Source organism: Linepithema humile, chromosome 3, assembly GCF_040581485.1.
Source record: "Linepithema humile isolate Giens D197 chromosome 3, Lhum_UNIL_v1.0, whole genome shotgun sequence".
In the NCBI taxonomy this organism is placed as follows: Eukaryota; Metazoa; Arthropoda; class Insecta; order Hymenoptera; family Formicidae; genus Linepithema; species Linepithema humile.
Window position 1 is genome coordinate 30168202 of NC_090130.1, and position 17871 is coordinate 30186072.

Below are 17871 nucleotides of genomic sequence, written 5' to 3' on the forward strand. Positions count from 1 at the left end.
TCGATAGCGCGGAATAAAAATCTTGGAACTATAATTTTCTTAATCGCACAGCGGGAAGAAGATAATGTTAATGGAGACATTTTATTGCAAGACGCAAATTTACATTTTAAAGTTGAAGTTACCGGAATGTAAAAAGATGCATTTTGAAACTATATATCTAGAAATTGTGCGCTGATTTATAGCATTGCAAAAAATTTGCAATCTTCTAGCGCAACTGCTCGCTGTCGCGAATAATATAATTAATCTTCCAAGTTGCGACTAGTTATTTATCAACTACATTCTGTCGTTGAAAATACATTTTGCAGTTAATCGACGCTTACACGAAGACCGATTACCCGCAGCCGGGAGACATACTGCCTGACAGACTAATTAATTGGCTATTAATGATCCGACGCATGCGAGATGATTTGCCTGGCCTTCCTAGTCGCGCCGGGAAACATCGACAACTCGGTATTGGCCTTCGTAAATCATTTAGCTATTGCAGTATATTTAATTAATTCACATTTTTCTCGTCTATTTCTTCTGTAAGTTATTGTGTGTAAAAAATAATGTATTAAAATTAAGTAGTGTAAAAACACCGAGAAACTTTCTAAAAGTTATTTTCAAGAAAACCTAAAACCAAAGACATATTTCTTTAGAGACATCCAGGTAAGCTAGTTGATGGGTAGTTATGTGGACAGATATTCGCCACCAGTTATAAAATCGTCTAAAAAATTGCAGCAAACAAAAAAACCACGAATACAAATGGAAATACTAAGTATTCGGTAACCGCACTTTCTCTGCTTCTTTTTTTGTTCGCCCCAAATAGATTTACAGCCAGACGATTCTCAAAGCACATGCGATTCTCCACGAGTTGTTACATATTTATGATTCGATATTAATACACATTGAGCCGCCGGTCAAGCGACATTGTCGAGCGAGAAGACGGAAAAGGAGCGCGCGGAAAAGAGAGAGAGAGAGAGAGAGAGAGAGAGAGAGAGAGAGAGAGAGAGAGAGAGAGAGCGACGGAAGAAGAAGAAGAAGCAGGGGTTGAATGCTCGGACGGGGTAGATAATTTACGGTGTAACGGTCTACGTCACTACTGTCCGCGTTGTCATGTAGGCGGATCGAGTTCCGAGGCGCAATTTGCATCTGTTTGCAGGTTCTCGCCTCCGCCCTCTTTCGCTGGCTCATCAGAGAGCGATGTATATCGTTCCTCTTTCACGCCCGCGTACCAGCCGATCGCCTTTTTACACACCCGGATCGTCATTACCGTCCTGGCACACTCGAGACCGTCCGATACGCCGCCTTTTTGTCACGCGAAATTACCAAACCGACAACGAGCGAGAGTTTTCGGGAAATTAATGTCCTTTTCTTGGCATAAACTCTACAACATCATGACGCGAAATAAGATGATAGAAAAATTTCAGGAATATAGGTCTTCGATGACCTACGTAGTAAGATAGACATTTCTCAATGAAAATATTACTTCTCTGACCACGGCATTCAGGGAAGAATTCGAAAGCTGAAAATGCGAGAAACCGACGACACTTTGTGTGTGGTTCGCATTTTTCAAAATTTATTTGCATTGCGGAAAGAATAGACAAAGAAAGTAATATAATAGTGATTCATGGTTTTCGAACACCACTGTTTCCGGCAAGGTTCCGGTAGTAACGATTTATCCCGTGAAATCGCAGAAAATAAAAGAGGAACAAGAGGAAAAAATGTTGTCCATTTTGGTATAAACGATGCACTCAATGGAGGTCGGGTCGCATTAATGTTTATTATTAAAATTACTTGACTCTCTTGCGCTTCCGCCAAACATTCGGCATCTCCAAATCTTCCGGTGACGTAACGAATACGGAGATCTATGAACTTACCCTTACAGTCCATATACCTTCTAGGGGGCTTAGAATGTGCTCCTGCTGTGCGGATCAAACAAAACATGATGTCTTTATGCTGTCGTCTTGAGATAGAATACTATGACTACCGCATGTTCGGTAGACATATTTTTCTCTGTACTTGTGAATTAATTAAGTTACTTCCTGGACTACCGCATATAACATAAATCACTCTCAAGGTTGCATTAACTTCCCTAAATTTTCCTAAAAAAAAGAGACCTACCTCGAAGTGAAGAAAAAAATCGCACAGAAGAAAAACAAGCGCTTACTTGTATTTGAACGTTACACAAAATTGCGCAACAGCAAAGAATTCCTAAATTTTATATTAATGTAAATTCATCTTGCGTATAAAAAATATAATATAAAAAATAAAGTTAGAGAGATTAGTGAAAATTATTGAATATATTGAAACGGAGGTTGAACACCTTTGGGGTTGTACCTCTTTATTTAAGATGCTTAATTACTGAAGGAAACCAGCAATCGATCACCGTCTTACGTCACCACCGTGGCTATTGTGTCGCATCCTGTTTTAGTCGTGCCTCGTCATTTCCCCGATAGCTCGAAATGGAGGCCTCCTGGGAGTGAGAAAAAAGCCCCGGGAGTCTTGAAGTAATTCGCAATCATGCGTGAACACCTGACACTGGAGATTAGGTAAACTACGCGCCTTGCGCCGGTGATTTGCGCCAAATCGCTTTACTTATGTTAGCCTGAAAACGCGCAAGAAGCGCACAATCTGTGCTCGAGCGATGACGTCGCACGGAACCGACGGCGAAAAGATCATGACGATTTTCTCCCATTACCTTAATTGCACGCTCCACAAATAAGCATGTAGAGCGCCATTGTGTAACTTTTTCCATGCTCGTTGTCAAGATCATTTGACAGTCAATTCTCGGATTGCGGCCGGTCGTTGATCATTGATCGATGACGAATACAACTGGATTAATGGCAGATTAATTACGAATGCAGATGAAATAAAAGCACCCCCGCAGAATGGAAAAAGATGCGGAAAACAAATCCTTTTGACCTTCCAGCTTACATTTCTCCAGAAACATCGTCATGTGAGTCATCATGCGTTCCTAAAAGCGCGGCAATAAAACCAAGGTGGGCACCTTATGCCCATCGTCTGGCACCCATCTGGGCGTAAACGGAGGCGTGGTAAAACACCAAGCTGCGTCCGTGATTGGCCGGCAAACACCAGCACCACCGAGAACGTGAGTCTGCCTTACGATTTTACCGAGTCGGCTGCACTGGGTTGCATCCAGGCAACGTGCCAACGCGTACCCCACTGAAACCACGGTAGTATTGCGGTTGCTGGTGGGAGTACCTGGCCGTTAGTTACCCCGACACCTCATCCCCGGAAAACTTTAGTCAGGATCCAACAGTTGATCGGTCGAGATCTACCGCGGTAACGGCGGAGCGGACGAGCGCGGGAAGTGTTCGCGAATATTTATCTTATTTATCTGAATGCGCGCGAGAAAGAAAAGGAACTACAACATGACTTAGGAGCACGAGTTAAATATCCAAATAGATTTAATCCTGTCAATTAAATCTGTTTGATGAAATCCGATGACGCTCAATCAGGATCGGAAAGTTGATCGATCGAGGTCTATCACGGAGCAGTCGGGCGCTAAAGAAGAGGAACTGAAGTATGATTGGACCACGAACTGAATAATTTATATAGCCAAATGGATTCAATCGGCAGGCCTATCGCTATCAAGTTTTCCACATTATGAAGATGGCTCATTGGTGTTTGTTTACGTGTTTCGTTTCGCGATCGTCTGATAAATTGCGATTCGATGGAATTGTTCGAATAAGTAAACCACTGGATTGTAAGATTGATCGTGACAAATATCGATTTTACAAGAAGCTTAGTGAGGTGCGGTAGTGGTGAAATTTACATCACTTGGTGCCGGTGCGAATTCGTTCGAACTACCTCGCGGTGGCTCGCTTGGTTGAAATGACGGTTGCCACTAATTTTTCGATGATGCGACCATGTTTCTCTGGATATTCATTTCAAGGTACGCTTTACATTTAGTCATTTATTTTATATAATCGCCGGACAAAGTTTATGAAATGCCTTTATGATCTAAATTGCATTTTTATTATCTTGCAAATGTTTAAACATTTAATACTTTCTTTGGATTCATTTAAAATTATATATTTAATCATAAAATTATTAAATAAATATAATGCAGGATTAAAAAATGTGTAATATGTATATGAAGCAATAATAATTATTAAAATAAGGTTTTTAATGCTACTGTACGTAACAGATAAAAAAGTCTATTATTGCTTATTTTCTCTTGAAAATTTTTGAAAACGTTTAAAAAGATTAAATTTTAAATAGAAACTTTTCAACTATTGAATGTGAAATGCTATAAATCACGTATCCACAAGATTAATGATCTTGTTTCTCCGAAAAACGGAAAACAAAAATTCTCGAAATGTCAAAGCTTTTTATCTCTCATTTCAATGCTTGCTTTCTTTTCATCTTCGCTGCTTTTATTCTTTTCTTTATTGTTGTTTTCTACTTTCTAAAGAATAAAAGAATATTGGTCACAAAAGTGTGTAAAATAGACAATAATATATATTTTTCATTGTAGAAAAAACTGCCAAAAACTATAATAATTTATCAAAATTGAGAAACAGAACCTTTGTTAAACATAATTCTCGTATATTCAAATTACGCAGCAAGTTTTTTCTATTGTATATCTACATTGTATATCTACACACATTACATTCCATCTATTATTTTTGTTATTATATTTTCACGCGTATGTACTCTTCGTTTATCCTCGCCGATCAGTCTATGCTCGATCATCTAACAAAGTGAATATATTCGCATAGAATCAATCACAGTTATATGAGACAAGAAAAGAAAGTTAAAATTTATTAGTATAAATAGCTCTAAAGTGTTGTGAGATGAATTTATATTTACTTGAACAAATACAAGCTGCAGAATGTAAGTAATAAAACTGAAGTAAACGTGCGCGCGTCCGCATCGACAGTTATAATCCAGATGTTCAAAAGTAATTTTAAGAATTTAATTGATTAATTTCTTTACAGCTCAAGTTTTATGTTCCTTTTTGTACTTTTCTTTTTTTTTGTGTTACAGCCTTTGAATACTTGTGTTGTCGTTTTGAAGCTGAACAATTTTCGTAACAATACCAGCAATAAAACATTCTCTTGATGAGTCAATTAAGTAATACTGGTAAATCTATTTTAAATAATCAATTTGCACACTGTGCTCACTTTGCACAATGTCAAAAGAATCGAATAACAGTAGGAAGGACAGAGAAAACGCCTTTCGATACTTGTTCCGTTCACGAGAAATGTCGCCGATACGTGCAATGATGAAATTAAATAATGCGATTTGTCAGTGTCGGAGCGCACAGTGACTTGAACGTAATTAACGCGGGTAATTAGACGCTTGATGATTTACTAGTTGGAAGCGAGACGCGATACAGTGTGCGCTCGCGGAAATCACGACGGTAAATGATGGCGGACGATTAGCAACTCAACGAATGCGCTTCCGTAAAATCCTTGCAGAAAAAAAAATTCTTCAATGATGATCATTAATTATTTTTATCGTATGAACGCAGGATTTCTTACCTCATTCTATTATTATAATGATTTATGAGTCGTGCTGCAATTTTTTTTTTTGCGAAAAGGGCTTTTTCTCTTTGAAGTGCGGCTTGAATCGAAGTCAGAGTCGCGCAAAAAATATTGAAAGCTGAAGCTTTACACTCTCATTTTCTTAATCAAACGATCAATTAAATTGTTTCGCAGGAGCGCGATCGTTGGTCGACATGTATAGTTTTTCGAGTGTCGGTTGCACCCGCGGCGATGCATGGCCACGGTTATGCAAGTGTTCTGCGCAATCGGATAGCGGTTTCCTTTTTCTACGGATGTTTTTTGCCGGCCGCGTTAGTTGAAGCCTGCTTATCCTTTGTCTTACGCGACAAAGTGTTTTACGCGGAAATGCGTTTAATTACAAACGAAAGCGTGCGACCATACGCCGCTGCGTTTCTCGTCTTTCGACGATGACGACGGCAACGATAACGGCGATGCGATAATTTCCATATTTTTGTCGAGCTGTGAATGTGAAAGTGCAACAATGTATATTGTTTGTTGTTTTCTTATTGCGCTCGTGAAAAACTGCGATCGGACCATTTTATCGGTAATTAACGTTTTGCTTGCACAGATTTACCTAGGTGCGACGTTTTGCACCCGGATTGGAAAAGTGAAAGCTGCGAAATCGATCATCCGCTTCCTTCTCGCAGCGAGCTCTCTAAATGATTAATAATTTGCAGTCAAGTGGGCGGTAGAAACCACAGAATTAATTCAATCTGCCTAAGCGCGGTACTGCAAATAATACTTGGCATATCGATGCTATCAAAACGATATTTATATTTCACTTCTGTCAATTTTATCTCGCGAAAAAAAATGGTTCTTCAATCTTCATCATGCGACAATTCCAATTTTCTAATTTTCTTATCTCGGAAAATGTCGTGCCAAACATTGAGCTACATTTTTGTATGAAATTACAGATAAATTGTGAAATTGTAACTTAAATTTTATGATAACTTGATGTGAGCTTTTTTGCGCAATTCTCGCAAACCATGCAAATCAAGGCTGTTCCGCGTTTTATAGCTCAGTCTTCCAGAATATCCATTTTAGTCGCAAATAAGATCAATAGTTAATAAGTTGATTACGTTAACAACACACGTGATGTGTCGCAACTACATGTAGCACAACTGTCGTTGCTAAAGCAAACGCCGATCGCCGTCTCGCCTGGATGATCTGATTTTTCATTGCGCTGTCATTGAGACTCCCTTTTTCCGACGATTATCGCGCCTCGTAAGAGCGAGCGTGTTTTTCCTCAACATCGAACGTGCGATTGCGCGTCTCCTTTTTGCCCATCTAATCGTATCGCTCATTCGTCTCGTTACTCTCGGCGATTGCGATCGTGTCCTTTATGACAAGCGAGTCGATTCCTTAAAATACTGGAGACCGGGTTTTGAATAACGCACAGGTACACGAGAAATTAATTCGATTAATTCTGCAAACGATTAATTGCAACGTATCGCATCGCGTTACGTTGCCTTGCTCCAGTTTGCTTTAATAATTGCGTCCCGAACCGCGGCCTGCAGTAAATATCACAATGACTTTATTTCCTGGAGCGTGTACGTTCCTTTTTCTCTAGATTGAAGCCGAGATCGTGTAATGCGAAATTAAATAAGCCGAGCAAATTATACGCTATCATTGTTGTGCGTCGTAAACCGCGCTGGGATTTATTAGACTTATCGGTAGCGTTGTTGCTTTATATGCTTCAGAGCCGCCCGCGCTTATATATTTCTCTTTTTCTCTCTCTCTTTCTCTTCCTCTTTTTATCTTGCTTTTTTTTCTTTCTTCCGTCTCGGGAGAAAGACAAAGAGAAGTCGAATCGAGCGCGCGATAAATTCAGGCTGCCCTCTTTATACGCCGTCCAATAATCGTCGCACCGTTCCGTCGTCCCCCTCTCGCCGATCCTCTCTCCACTTCCGGTGTTGCTCAGAAATCAAAGCTGCCCGAAGGACGATTTCTCAATCGCGCCTCTGCGGGAGTGATTGGATCGGGAAAGTAAAATGGGATATTAACAGAGTCGCGGTGACATTTATCGGGATTTTCAACGACACGATGAAGGAAGCAAACATATCATTTGTTCCAGATTTAGGATCGATACCAGGTCAGGGGCGAGTGAATCAGTTAGGAGGTGTTTTCATCAATGGACGACCGCTACCTAATCACACTCGACTGAAAATCGTTGAGATGGCTGCGTCGGGAATTAGGCCGTGCGTAATTTCAAGGTACAATATCGATATATCGATCGTGGACATATTCGAAAGAACTTTATACCGTTCTTTTTTGGAATAATTTTCTTTTTGACGTGACAGAAAATTTCCAATACTTTGTAATGTTCTTCTCAATGCGCAAGACTTTTTTTACTTGCTCACCGAAAATATTCGATTATCTCAAATGCTGGTAAAATGATTAAATTTTTCCGAATAGTTCCGAATAGCAGAGCGCTTTTCGAAACACACGATAAACAATTATACTCTACGACAATATCTAAATTAATCTATTAATTGCATCTTTCTCTGTTGAGCGTAGACAACTGAGGGTGTCCCACGGATGTGTATCGAAGATACTAAATCGCTATCAAGAAACAGGAAGCATCAGGCCTGGTGTGATCGGTGGGAGTAAACCGCGAGTGGCCACGCCGGAAGTGGAGGCGAAGATCGAGCAATATAAACAGGATAATCCGGGTATGTTCTCATGGGAAATCAGGGATCGTCTTATCAAAGATGGCATCTGCGACCGGGCCAGCGCGCCAAGTGTGTCCGCTATTTCTCGCCTGCTCAGAGGCCGCGATACCGAAAACGACGTCAAACTCGGAGACGGTAAGAGGTCTCATTGACAATTTGTTGAACGAAAGTAGCAATCGTTTGATTCTAGAGCAAATACGGAATAATTAGCGAAGTAACAATTAATTGATATTCGGAGTACGGATCTTAAGAGACAAGAACAATTGGAAACAAAACACTGATAAAATGAGAAATGTGAACGATTTTTAGAAAAATCCACATAATCCACATAAATACAAAGAATCTCCAGAAAAATTCACAAACACAGACAGGAACGTCAGGTATAAATATATGGTAACGGACTTAAAGCTCACTAAAATACAGAAAATAACGGGACTGCTTTACTGTTACGGTAGACATTGTATTTCGGCTAAGAAGACTTCTAAGAAGACTTTTAAGAAGGGTTCAAAATTTGTCCTGTAATTTTCTTTGTTAGCTGAACAGTTAGTCTCAGCTGGACACAAAGACTGAGATCCATGCTCCTAATATAAAATCAATGGGCCATATATTTTGGCGCGTTAAAATTTGTAACTTTCCATATCTCAGGATGACGTAATTTTCATCTACAATACGAAAATAGTCCAGAGTTCTTCGAAATTTTCTCAATTCTACGCTAATGGTAGCGGCGAGTCTCTCGAGCGGGGAGTCCATCCGCCCTTTTGAGTGCCCGAGTTTCTTCCCGTGTTCTAACGGAGATTGATGATCGCCGGCGAATCGGCGAATCTGCCCGACGCCGAGTATTCTTGCACGAAATTGGATTATAACGACATCGACTAGCACAAGCAGACTGCACTCGCTCGTTACGCGACGTCTCTTAAAATTGAATCAAGTGCTTTTTACGTTTCTTGCGAGGCGTCAAGGTGCGCGATTCTGCAGAAATTAGTGTCACCATTATACCTGCTAGCATTGAGACAGTAGCAGAAGAGGTAATCCGCTTATAACCGGCGAGACAGATGCCTGCTGTTTTTAAAAGAATACATTTGAATAGCATTCTGTGCGCAATTTGTCAAGCCGTTTAAAATTTGTGGCTTCCGTAAAATATTTCTCAAGTCCGGCGACTGTGTGCATTGCAACTAAATTATAAAGATGTCACGTGATAAACTAGAAGGAGAAGGAAATTCAGAATGCAGAAATGCGTGTTGTCATTTTCGACAAAATATTGTGACTTTCTGCGATATTTCTAAAGCACGATGTTATAGCGAACGACCGCCGGACACCCACGGCTGACCCACTTGAATCCGCGAGCAGAAGCTCGAGGATAAGGGCGCAATTTTGCGTGGTGAAAGGACCTCGAATCCACCAACGTCCGCGGCACGCCCCATCACCTGGCCCACACGACGGACCACCGTGTGGAACCCACACTCGCTCGATGAATGAGTAAATTAAATGCTCGCGTATTAATCGGCCGCGCCTGCGTTTCTCGGTCTCGGAAATTGCCGGTTCGCCTGCGGTGCTCGGCCGTCGGATCGCCTGCCTACAGTAGCCGACCCGGCTCGCCTCGCCCGCCGGGCTCTGTAATTTTCTCGCCGCTCGGTACATGCCCACGTGTGTACGCGCGAACTTATACGGTGGGCTGCACCGTAAGATGTGAGGCTTACGTGTGTGTAAGCGTTGATCGTTCTCGAGAAAATCAACGGCCGACGCGCGCCTGCTGACTCAAAGATCAATCAGGATTTCCTTCTCTTTTAGCTCTTTCGACGTGATTGCAGCGACTTTGCAAAAATTAAAAATTTGAAATGACATCTGCGATAAAAAAGATAAGATAAATAGTACATAGTACATTTTATACGCCAATTTGATGCATAGATACATAATTGCCGTTCAAACGAGAAGTCCGAGACGAAAAGTGGCGCTTGATGTCTCACAGAAATTCTCACGAAATGCGGACACAAATCGGCGCCTCAGTAGAGGGATGGCTGTGCTGACAAGACAAATGAAATGTGTATACCGCCACAGATCCATCCTGGGATCGCAGCTGAGGAAGATGAAAGAAACCGCGGTGGAAAGAGGAGGAAGAGGATTCTCGTGGACGTAAGTCGATCGCTCTGATGGCCCGGGCACCCGTAAAAGAAAATAGAGAAACTAGGGCAGAAATAACACGACCTCGCCGGGGGATGAAGAAACGGAAAAGGATCCCGTCTATTAAATTCCGACCGCAAGTGTACACGAATCGAAGGAGCTGCCGAAGCTGTCGAGATGAAGTGTGACGCCTTTGTTCGGCGAACGTGTCGGAATGTTTTTCTTACAGATGAAACATGTCACACGGTATTAGTATGCGTATAAAGACGAGGAATCATAAGCTGACCGAAGAAGGTATGCGACATTCTAATAAATGTTAAGGGTTGAACAAATTCCGCGGAGGACCTCATACGTAATCAATATATCGTGCATGCATTGTAGGACACAATGGTATATAGTTTTATTGAAGTTAACCAACGTATGAACACTTAATGTATGATAATCGATGAGTCGAATATAAATAAACTGTTAATTCGAACAAAATTGCATAATATCGATCTTATTCGATCCCTTCTAATTTGTAATCTTGCGCTGGACTTGTAATTCGTCGCGGCGAGAACGGCGTAAATTACGAATTACGCGATTGAATCCTTTTGACTTCGATAGAGATATTTCTGTGAGTTTTCTGTGCGGTCTTTATTGCTTTTGCCGACGATACGCGTGATTCAGGGGAATCTCAAAATCAGAGCACAAAATTATATCTCTCGCTGGGCTAAGTGTTTGCGGCCGATGGATAATACCCGAAGATTTCCGAACCCGATATTAGCCACGGGGTGAGTGATTGCCAGGTTTGCGACCGATATTAGAACGAAGTAGCTATGTTAATCCGTCATCACACGTAGTGATTTGTCGTGGAATGTTGTCAGTTAACTTGAATATTTTCCGAAAACATCACAAAATACGCAAAGAAATTTTATATTGCCGAAAAAATTACAACATTTGACTGCAAAATCCGATTTTCGTAAAACACCTTTTTGTTTATGCTAAATTTAACTTGCAGTACTTATGTTGTATAAAAAATTCGGCAGTGGTGTATAGAATAACAATAAAGTATAATTATATAAACTATTTAAAAAAAAAAAAAAAACAGCAATGTGAAAATGTGAAATGAAAAGTGTAACAAGTATAAAAAGGTGAAAAAATGCAAAATATGTGAAGTAAAAATGTAGAAAGGTGGAAGTGTCTCAAAAATGTAAAATGTGAAAAACAATTTGTTGAATAGAATCAGTGAATATATCTCTGGTCAAAAGATACCTGAACATCAAAACCTAACCCCCGTCAGGTTCACATATACCTGCGTGAAACACTAAAAAATCATCAATCAGGCCCTTCCCAACGGTTTTATTTTTAGTTCAATATCTGAACAATACTCATTCCGCCTTCCCCTTTCGTAGGAAGGAAGTAGTACCTCCAAAGTCCTAGCGGCATGTCGTAGGAGCTATTTCTGATCTTTCATCGCACATGGACGTGGCCGAATCGCGGTTCAAGCTTTCTTGTCGGATCACGTTGTCGCCAGCACTATTTCCATCTGCATACGGATAGGTGTCGGTTGATTCGTGAAACTCGACGAAGAGAGAAAGAGAGAGCGAAATGACCCGAAGGTGGAGGTGGATAAAAAAAAAGCACGACGACGAGCCGGGAATAGAGCCCGTGTCGAATTTGCATTAACGCGGCCCGTCCCAGCGTCAGGCGTCGTCGCCCGATTAGTCGCGCGCTGTGTAAACTCGAGAAACTGACGACAATCCCAAAATGCATCGCGACGGATCGCGGAAGCAAAAAGTCTTCAACGTCTGCGCGTCACGTCTACTCGCCGCGGCTCCTCGCGACGAAAATGCGCGAAAAAATGCCTATTTTCAAAGCTCGAGTGGATGCGGCTAAAAGTTGTGTCCTTAAATAATTCGATGTATAAAAGAGTTTGAGAAATTATTTTTTTCACTTTAAAATTAACTTTGACTCATGCATTGCCGTTCCTGTTTGAGTTTCTGTCACTTGCATCGTAAGGCAGTTCACCTGCAGCCTCGTAAACGGAATCGATGGGCTCGCATTGCTGGTTTACTGCCTTCTTTTTTTAGAGAACCGTCGCGCCAGCGTCAAAGGGTACCGCGCGAGTTTAGAGCCAGGTGCTTATTTCACACTCGGTGTGACATAAGTCACCGATATATTTATAAAAGCGCAATCTACCTTTCTCTATCGGTCAGCCTGGCGTTTTTGCCGAACAAGGCGAGTCTCGTTTTGTCATTCGTCCATCGTCACGTGTGATCGTTTTACACGATTTCTTTGTCGCTCGAAAGCCGACAGCTAGCAACGAGTGTTTCGTAATTATTTCATGGCCTAATCGCGCAATCTTCTCGCCTTGTGCTCGGGAAAATCAATCATCGCATTGTGAAGTTTATAATCTAAAGGTAGAACAGCTTCTAAACCGCGATAGGTATGGATTAAGCTATGTTTGATATTTTCTTTTGAAGAAAAAATCGCGAGGAAAAAGTCTTATTGCGCATTAAGTAAACTGATGAGACTTCAATGAATATAAATGTGACTCTTAAGTTTCCCGATTAAAACTATGCTCTTTTTTTCACAGGTAAAACTAGTTCCGGATCAGATTGCGAAAGCGAACCGGGAATCCCGCTGAAAAGAAAGCAGCGTAGGAGCAGGACGACCTTTACCGCTCAACAATTAGACGAATTAGAACGAGCCTTTGAAAGGACTCAATATCCTGACATTTACACTAGAGAGGAGCTTGCTCAAAGAACAAAGCTATCGGAAGCTAGAATCCAAGTTTGGTTCAGTAATAGAAGAGCTAGATTGAGAAAGCAAATTTCTTCGACGGCCTCCGGCAGCTACGTCGGTTCCGTGGCGTATCCGGCTGCTTCGTACGTTTTGCACCCGCCGGGACCACCTCATCCTCACGCGGGTGCGGCCGTACCGCCGGGCCATCCTCATTCTCATCCTCACGGTCAGAGTTTGCCAGATGCTGCGTTTTCCTCTGGCCAAGGTAAGCCAGAATAATTGTATATTAGCGATACTTTTTTTTCTAAATAACGCAAGAGTTTTAAGTTAAACTTGTAAATATTTTCAAGACATACACGAAAACATACACATTTTTGCTGAAATGTCTCAAATTTGTGCCATATCTGAGCAATCAAAATTATCAACAGAGCACTCAATCTTATCGCAGATCATATCGCAACAAAAAGTTTTGACGATCCATCAGCCAGATCGAGTAATTCATTCTCTGTAATATTGATTGTGAAACAAAATTTATTTTTAGATCTGTATCTGACACGATTTTTCCAACAAAAATGTTCTTTCATGTAGAAGATTTTTAAAACATTTTTAGACAACAATGTTGCTTAAATGTTAATCCATATACATTATTCCATAAAAAATAGGGAATACTTTTCAGACGTCCAAAATCGAACAATTTTTAAACCATTGAAACGGCGAAAAATTCAACACATTTTTTTAAATTTTGCTACAATTCTTTTAGCGAATTACACGACTTTAAAGTTCAACCTGTATTTTTTACGCTCAATGTGTTCTTCTTTTGAAACTCAGGACTGTAAAAATAAAAAATTTTAAAAACGATTGAAAGCACGTAAAAGTACAAGCTTTAAGTTTTAAAATGCTTTTTTAATTTTTTGTCTGCGATGATTTCTCGCCGAATTACAGCGGATTAAATTGCTAAATTTTAAACGCCTGAACGACACGGCAAGAGGTGCGGCCGAATGGCTGAAAGCACCATGATTTTACTCCGCGCAGTACGCGATGCGCCATTAGTACGCACGAAGTCACCGCGCACTCAGCCGTCGCTTAAAATTAGGCAATTTTCAAACCGCTATAACTCGACGAAAAATCATTGTAGACAAAAAATTAAGAAAACATTTTAAAGCTTGAAGTTTAATATACCGCTATCCGTAGAAATATTACAAAAATTGAATATATTTCAGATATACTGAAGATAATCTCAATATATCTAAAAATGGATATCGTATTTTAGATATTCTAAACATGTTCTCAGTATACCTGAAAATGGATATTATCGATAAGATCGAGTGCGATAAGATCGAGTGCTCTGTTGATAATTTTGATTCAGATATAGCACAAATTTGAGACATTTCAGCAAAAGTATGTTTTCGTGTATGTCTTGAAAATATTTACAAGTTTAACTTAAAACTCTTGCGTTATTTAGAAAAAAAAGTATCGCTAATATACAATTATTCATACTAAGAATATCATGTACTATCTGAATTTGTTGGGCTTTTGTTAGAAGTGTAAAGATAAAAAGCGGTCTAATGCACGTGAAAATACAAACTTCAAGCTTCAAAATAATTTTTTAATTTTTTGTCTCCAATGATTTTTCGCCTAATTTCAGCGGATTAAAAATTGCTGAATTTTATACGTCTGAAAAGCATTCCCTACTTTTTGTAGAGTAGTATATTATTTCTATTTTAATAATTCGCAATCTAGCTTTCCAAATAACGCAGGAAACTTAGAGACCTTCCAATCGATGTTGCTTAAATTGAAATCTATACCTACATTATTCCTATTTTAATTATTGACTTAAATTTTTAATTAAAACTCAAGGCAATAATTATTATTATATTCCATTCAAGTTCCAGAACTGTACTCGTCTCATCATTCGTCAATGTCGCATCAATTGGCGACGGATTCCGCGGCACGCCTGCCTCCGTCCGTGGCATCGACTTCGAGTTACAGTTTCCCGGCCACGGTGACTTATCCCAATCCATTGTTGCCGACTTCGTCGACAACGACTCATATTAGTCACCCAGGGCCCTCAACGTCATCTAGCTACCAGCAGACGAGCAGCCACCAGCTGTCACCGACTCCGAACTCTCTCGTCACCATGATGGGACCAAATTCTAGCAATTCGAATTCCGCTACCGATCAATTGAATTCGTCAGAACTCCCGATTAGCTCGGTTTCGCCTGCTCAGCAGCAGCAAGCGCAACAACAAAACAATCAGGGAACCACGTCGCCGTCGTGGAATCTCGCGATTACAGCGAGCGGCAGTAGAGTGAATCTCCAGAGTCCGCCGTCGGGTCTGCAGCAACCTCACGCCTACAGTGCTCATCCCCATCAGGCGTTCGCCAATCATTATACCGCGCAAGGCTTTCAACAGCCAGCCAGACCTGCGCCACAATCTTTTCACGTTTCGTGGTTTTAAAGGATGATCTCGCAGATCGAAAGCCAAAGCTTTGAAGAGAAATTTTGAAGAGGTATCTGCTGCGCATTTTGTTGATTCAATGTCAGCAGAAGTCTTGGCAGGACCGAAAAAGTCCTGCCCGGATCATCTTAAATCAATTATCGTTATTCTACAGAATGAAACATTATCAAGAATATCATTATTGCAACGTGATTATCTTGAAAAGTTGACAACACAAAATAATTAATGTTATTCAATGTGTCTTGAAGAAGATATCGATAGCAAAAACTGAAGTGTTAAAAGTGGTCGCAGCATGCTTCGCGCGTCAAAAGCAAACTATTTCAGTGATTATAATTGTATGTAAACATTGTAAAACATTGTGTAGAGACTCGGTATCAGAATAGTCGAAACACTTTCGTTTTCAATAAGTTATAGGTGCTAAAATTGTGACATTTACGAGTGAGACTTATAATGTAAATATTATATAATATTAGCGAAAAATGAAGAAAACGCGATTTATAATATAGTTGAGCCTCTCAGAAGCGAAACTGATCGATTCCATGAAACAAAAAAATAAAAAAAATTGATAAACATTCAAATTAATCAAGTACTTTGTTAAAAAAATTTACAAAACGTGACGTTGATCAGTTTGACTTCTAAAAGACTTGTATAATAAGATATATATTTTCTGCATAATGTAGCAAATTATTATTTGTACAAATTTACTAGCTTTCTTTATATTTGTAAAATGAAATTGTACATTGTTATATATATTCTTCTATACGGAATATTCACAAATTCGTCTAATTCAAATGAATTTTCTTTTATCAAAATATTAGTTAAAAGAAAAGCATACCGTATTTATTTTAATACTATTAACATGAATTAACTTCGTAAATTAAATTCATTTATTGAGCGACAAATTAGCAAAATATTTCTGTAATATTATTTTTTCTTTTGTAATGTCCAGTTTAGACCGGAGGACGATACTACTTGCTCATCCAAGTGGATAATTTGATTCAAATATTTTTTTTTTAATTGAATGATTAAATAAAAAAATTATTTGACACGGTTGATACGATTAAAAGCCAACTTTAGTATAATTTTAACCTGTCAAACTATCCATTGGGATGAGTCACAAGTAAAATCATCTTTTAGGTTTAGACAGGACACATGTATATTGATTCTTAGGTTTCTATATCTTGTTTTAATCTCTCTTGTAAGATTTTACTTTTACAGAGTGCCTATAATTTTAGTTCTTAAACTTAGCCACTTAAAATTATATAAAGCACATGTGAATATAAAATGCATGTGACTGTGCACTCAAACAGTGAAATAATAGCTTCGAAAGTCAAACTCGAAAGAGCCATACTGCATAAAGTATTGAATACTCAAATATTCAGAAATTAAGATTATGATACTTAATTATTATTTGTAATATATAAATTATTTAAAATAGTAAATAAAAAAATAACATTTTGCAATATGCTTGTAAGATGTTTTACAATATGATATAAATAAGAAATTTTATTAAAAATATTATATTTAAAGTATATTATTTATAATGTTACTTTTATTTACTATTACAAATAATTTATGTTTATAAATAATTATTCGATAATTTGTGCAATATAATTTCCTTAGATTTTTTTTATTTTAAAAATTAATATCTTTATAATCTTTTATTTTAATTTTAATTAAATTAAAATATAAGATTAATTAATAAATTAAGTAATTAATTAGTTAATTAAAATTAATTTTAGTTTAAATTTAATAATTTACAAAAGTAGTACGTTTCACAAGTCTCGAGTGCACATTCAAGTTAATTAAATTAAGTAATTATGTTAAAAATAGTCAAGCTAAAACAAGTTAGTTAATAATTTTTTTTCTGCTGCGGCAAAATAATTGCGTGGCAAGAAGAATATGAGAATACTTTGAATTCTATAATTTTAATCTAAGTTTTGGTATTCTTCACAACATTACCTTTTAAATATAAAACAAAATTATATTAAAACAAAAAATAAATAATATTAATAACCTTTATTTTTTGACTATTTGAAAAATATTTTTAAATATTACATTGATGAATTATTTAAGAAATTTATATGGAATATTGTGTAACATTAAAACATACTTGTAGAAAAATGATGATTTGCATTTCTATCATACAAAATATGATGATAAAAAGCATAACTGATATATATTTTGTTTTATACCTCAAAAATGTTTGATAAATGTATATGTTTCGATGAAAAGAATCTGTTGTATTGTATAATCAACATATGTGCATCATTGTATTACAATTAATTACAAAATAAAGACTTAAATAAAATTTGTAATCTTTTAATATTAAACATTAAATTTAATTGAACTTAATTTAATGTTGAATATCCAATTTTTA

General features: G+C 38.4%; 1 protein-coding gene across 4 annotated transcripts; it reads left to right on the plus strand.

Moving 5' to 3' along the window:
* The first annotated feature begins 2907 nt into the window (after positions 1-2907).
* Positions 2908-17804, plus strand: LOC105669807 (segmentation protein paired). 4 transcript variants are annotated; one of them, XM_012362938.2, is made up of 6 exons: positions 4695-4842; positions 4996-5091; positions 7591-7729; positions 8034-8323; positions 12885-13298; positions 14920-17804. In XM_012362938.2, the coding sequence occupies exons 2-6, from the start codon at positions 5070-5072 to the stop codon at positions 15489-15491; spliced, it is 1437 nt and encodes a 478-aa protein (XP_012218361.1). In that variant the 5' UTR covers positions 4695-4842; positions 4996-5069; the 3' UTR covers positions 15492-17804. The 4 variants fall into 4 exon arrangements, with proteins under 4 accessions (XP_012218359.1, XP_012218363.1, XP_012218360.1 ...); XM_012362936.2 differs by lacking the exons at positions 4695-4842; positions 4996-5091 and adding an exon at positions 2908-3898; XM_012362940.2 differs by lacking the exons at positions 4695-4842; positions 4996-5091 and adding an exon at positions 2912-3898 and having other exon boundaries at positions 8034-8188.
* The last annotated feature ends 67 nt before the right edge of the window (positions 17805-17871 follow it).

Coding starts and splice junctions, on each gene's coding strand:
- LOC105669807 (XM_012362936.2), top strand. CDS start 3,838: ATGACGGTTGCCACTAATTTTTCGATGATGCGACCATGTTTCTCTGGA. Junction 3,899..7,590: donor CTCTGGATATTCATTTCAAG/GTACGCTTTACA, acceptor CATTTGTTCCAG/ATTTAGGATCGATACCAGGT. Junction 8,324..12,884: donor CGACGTCAAACTCGGAGACG/GTAAGAGGTCTC, acceptor TTTTTTTCACAG/GTAAAACTAGTTCCGGATCA.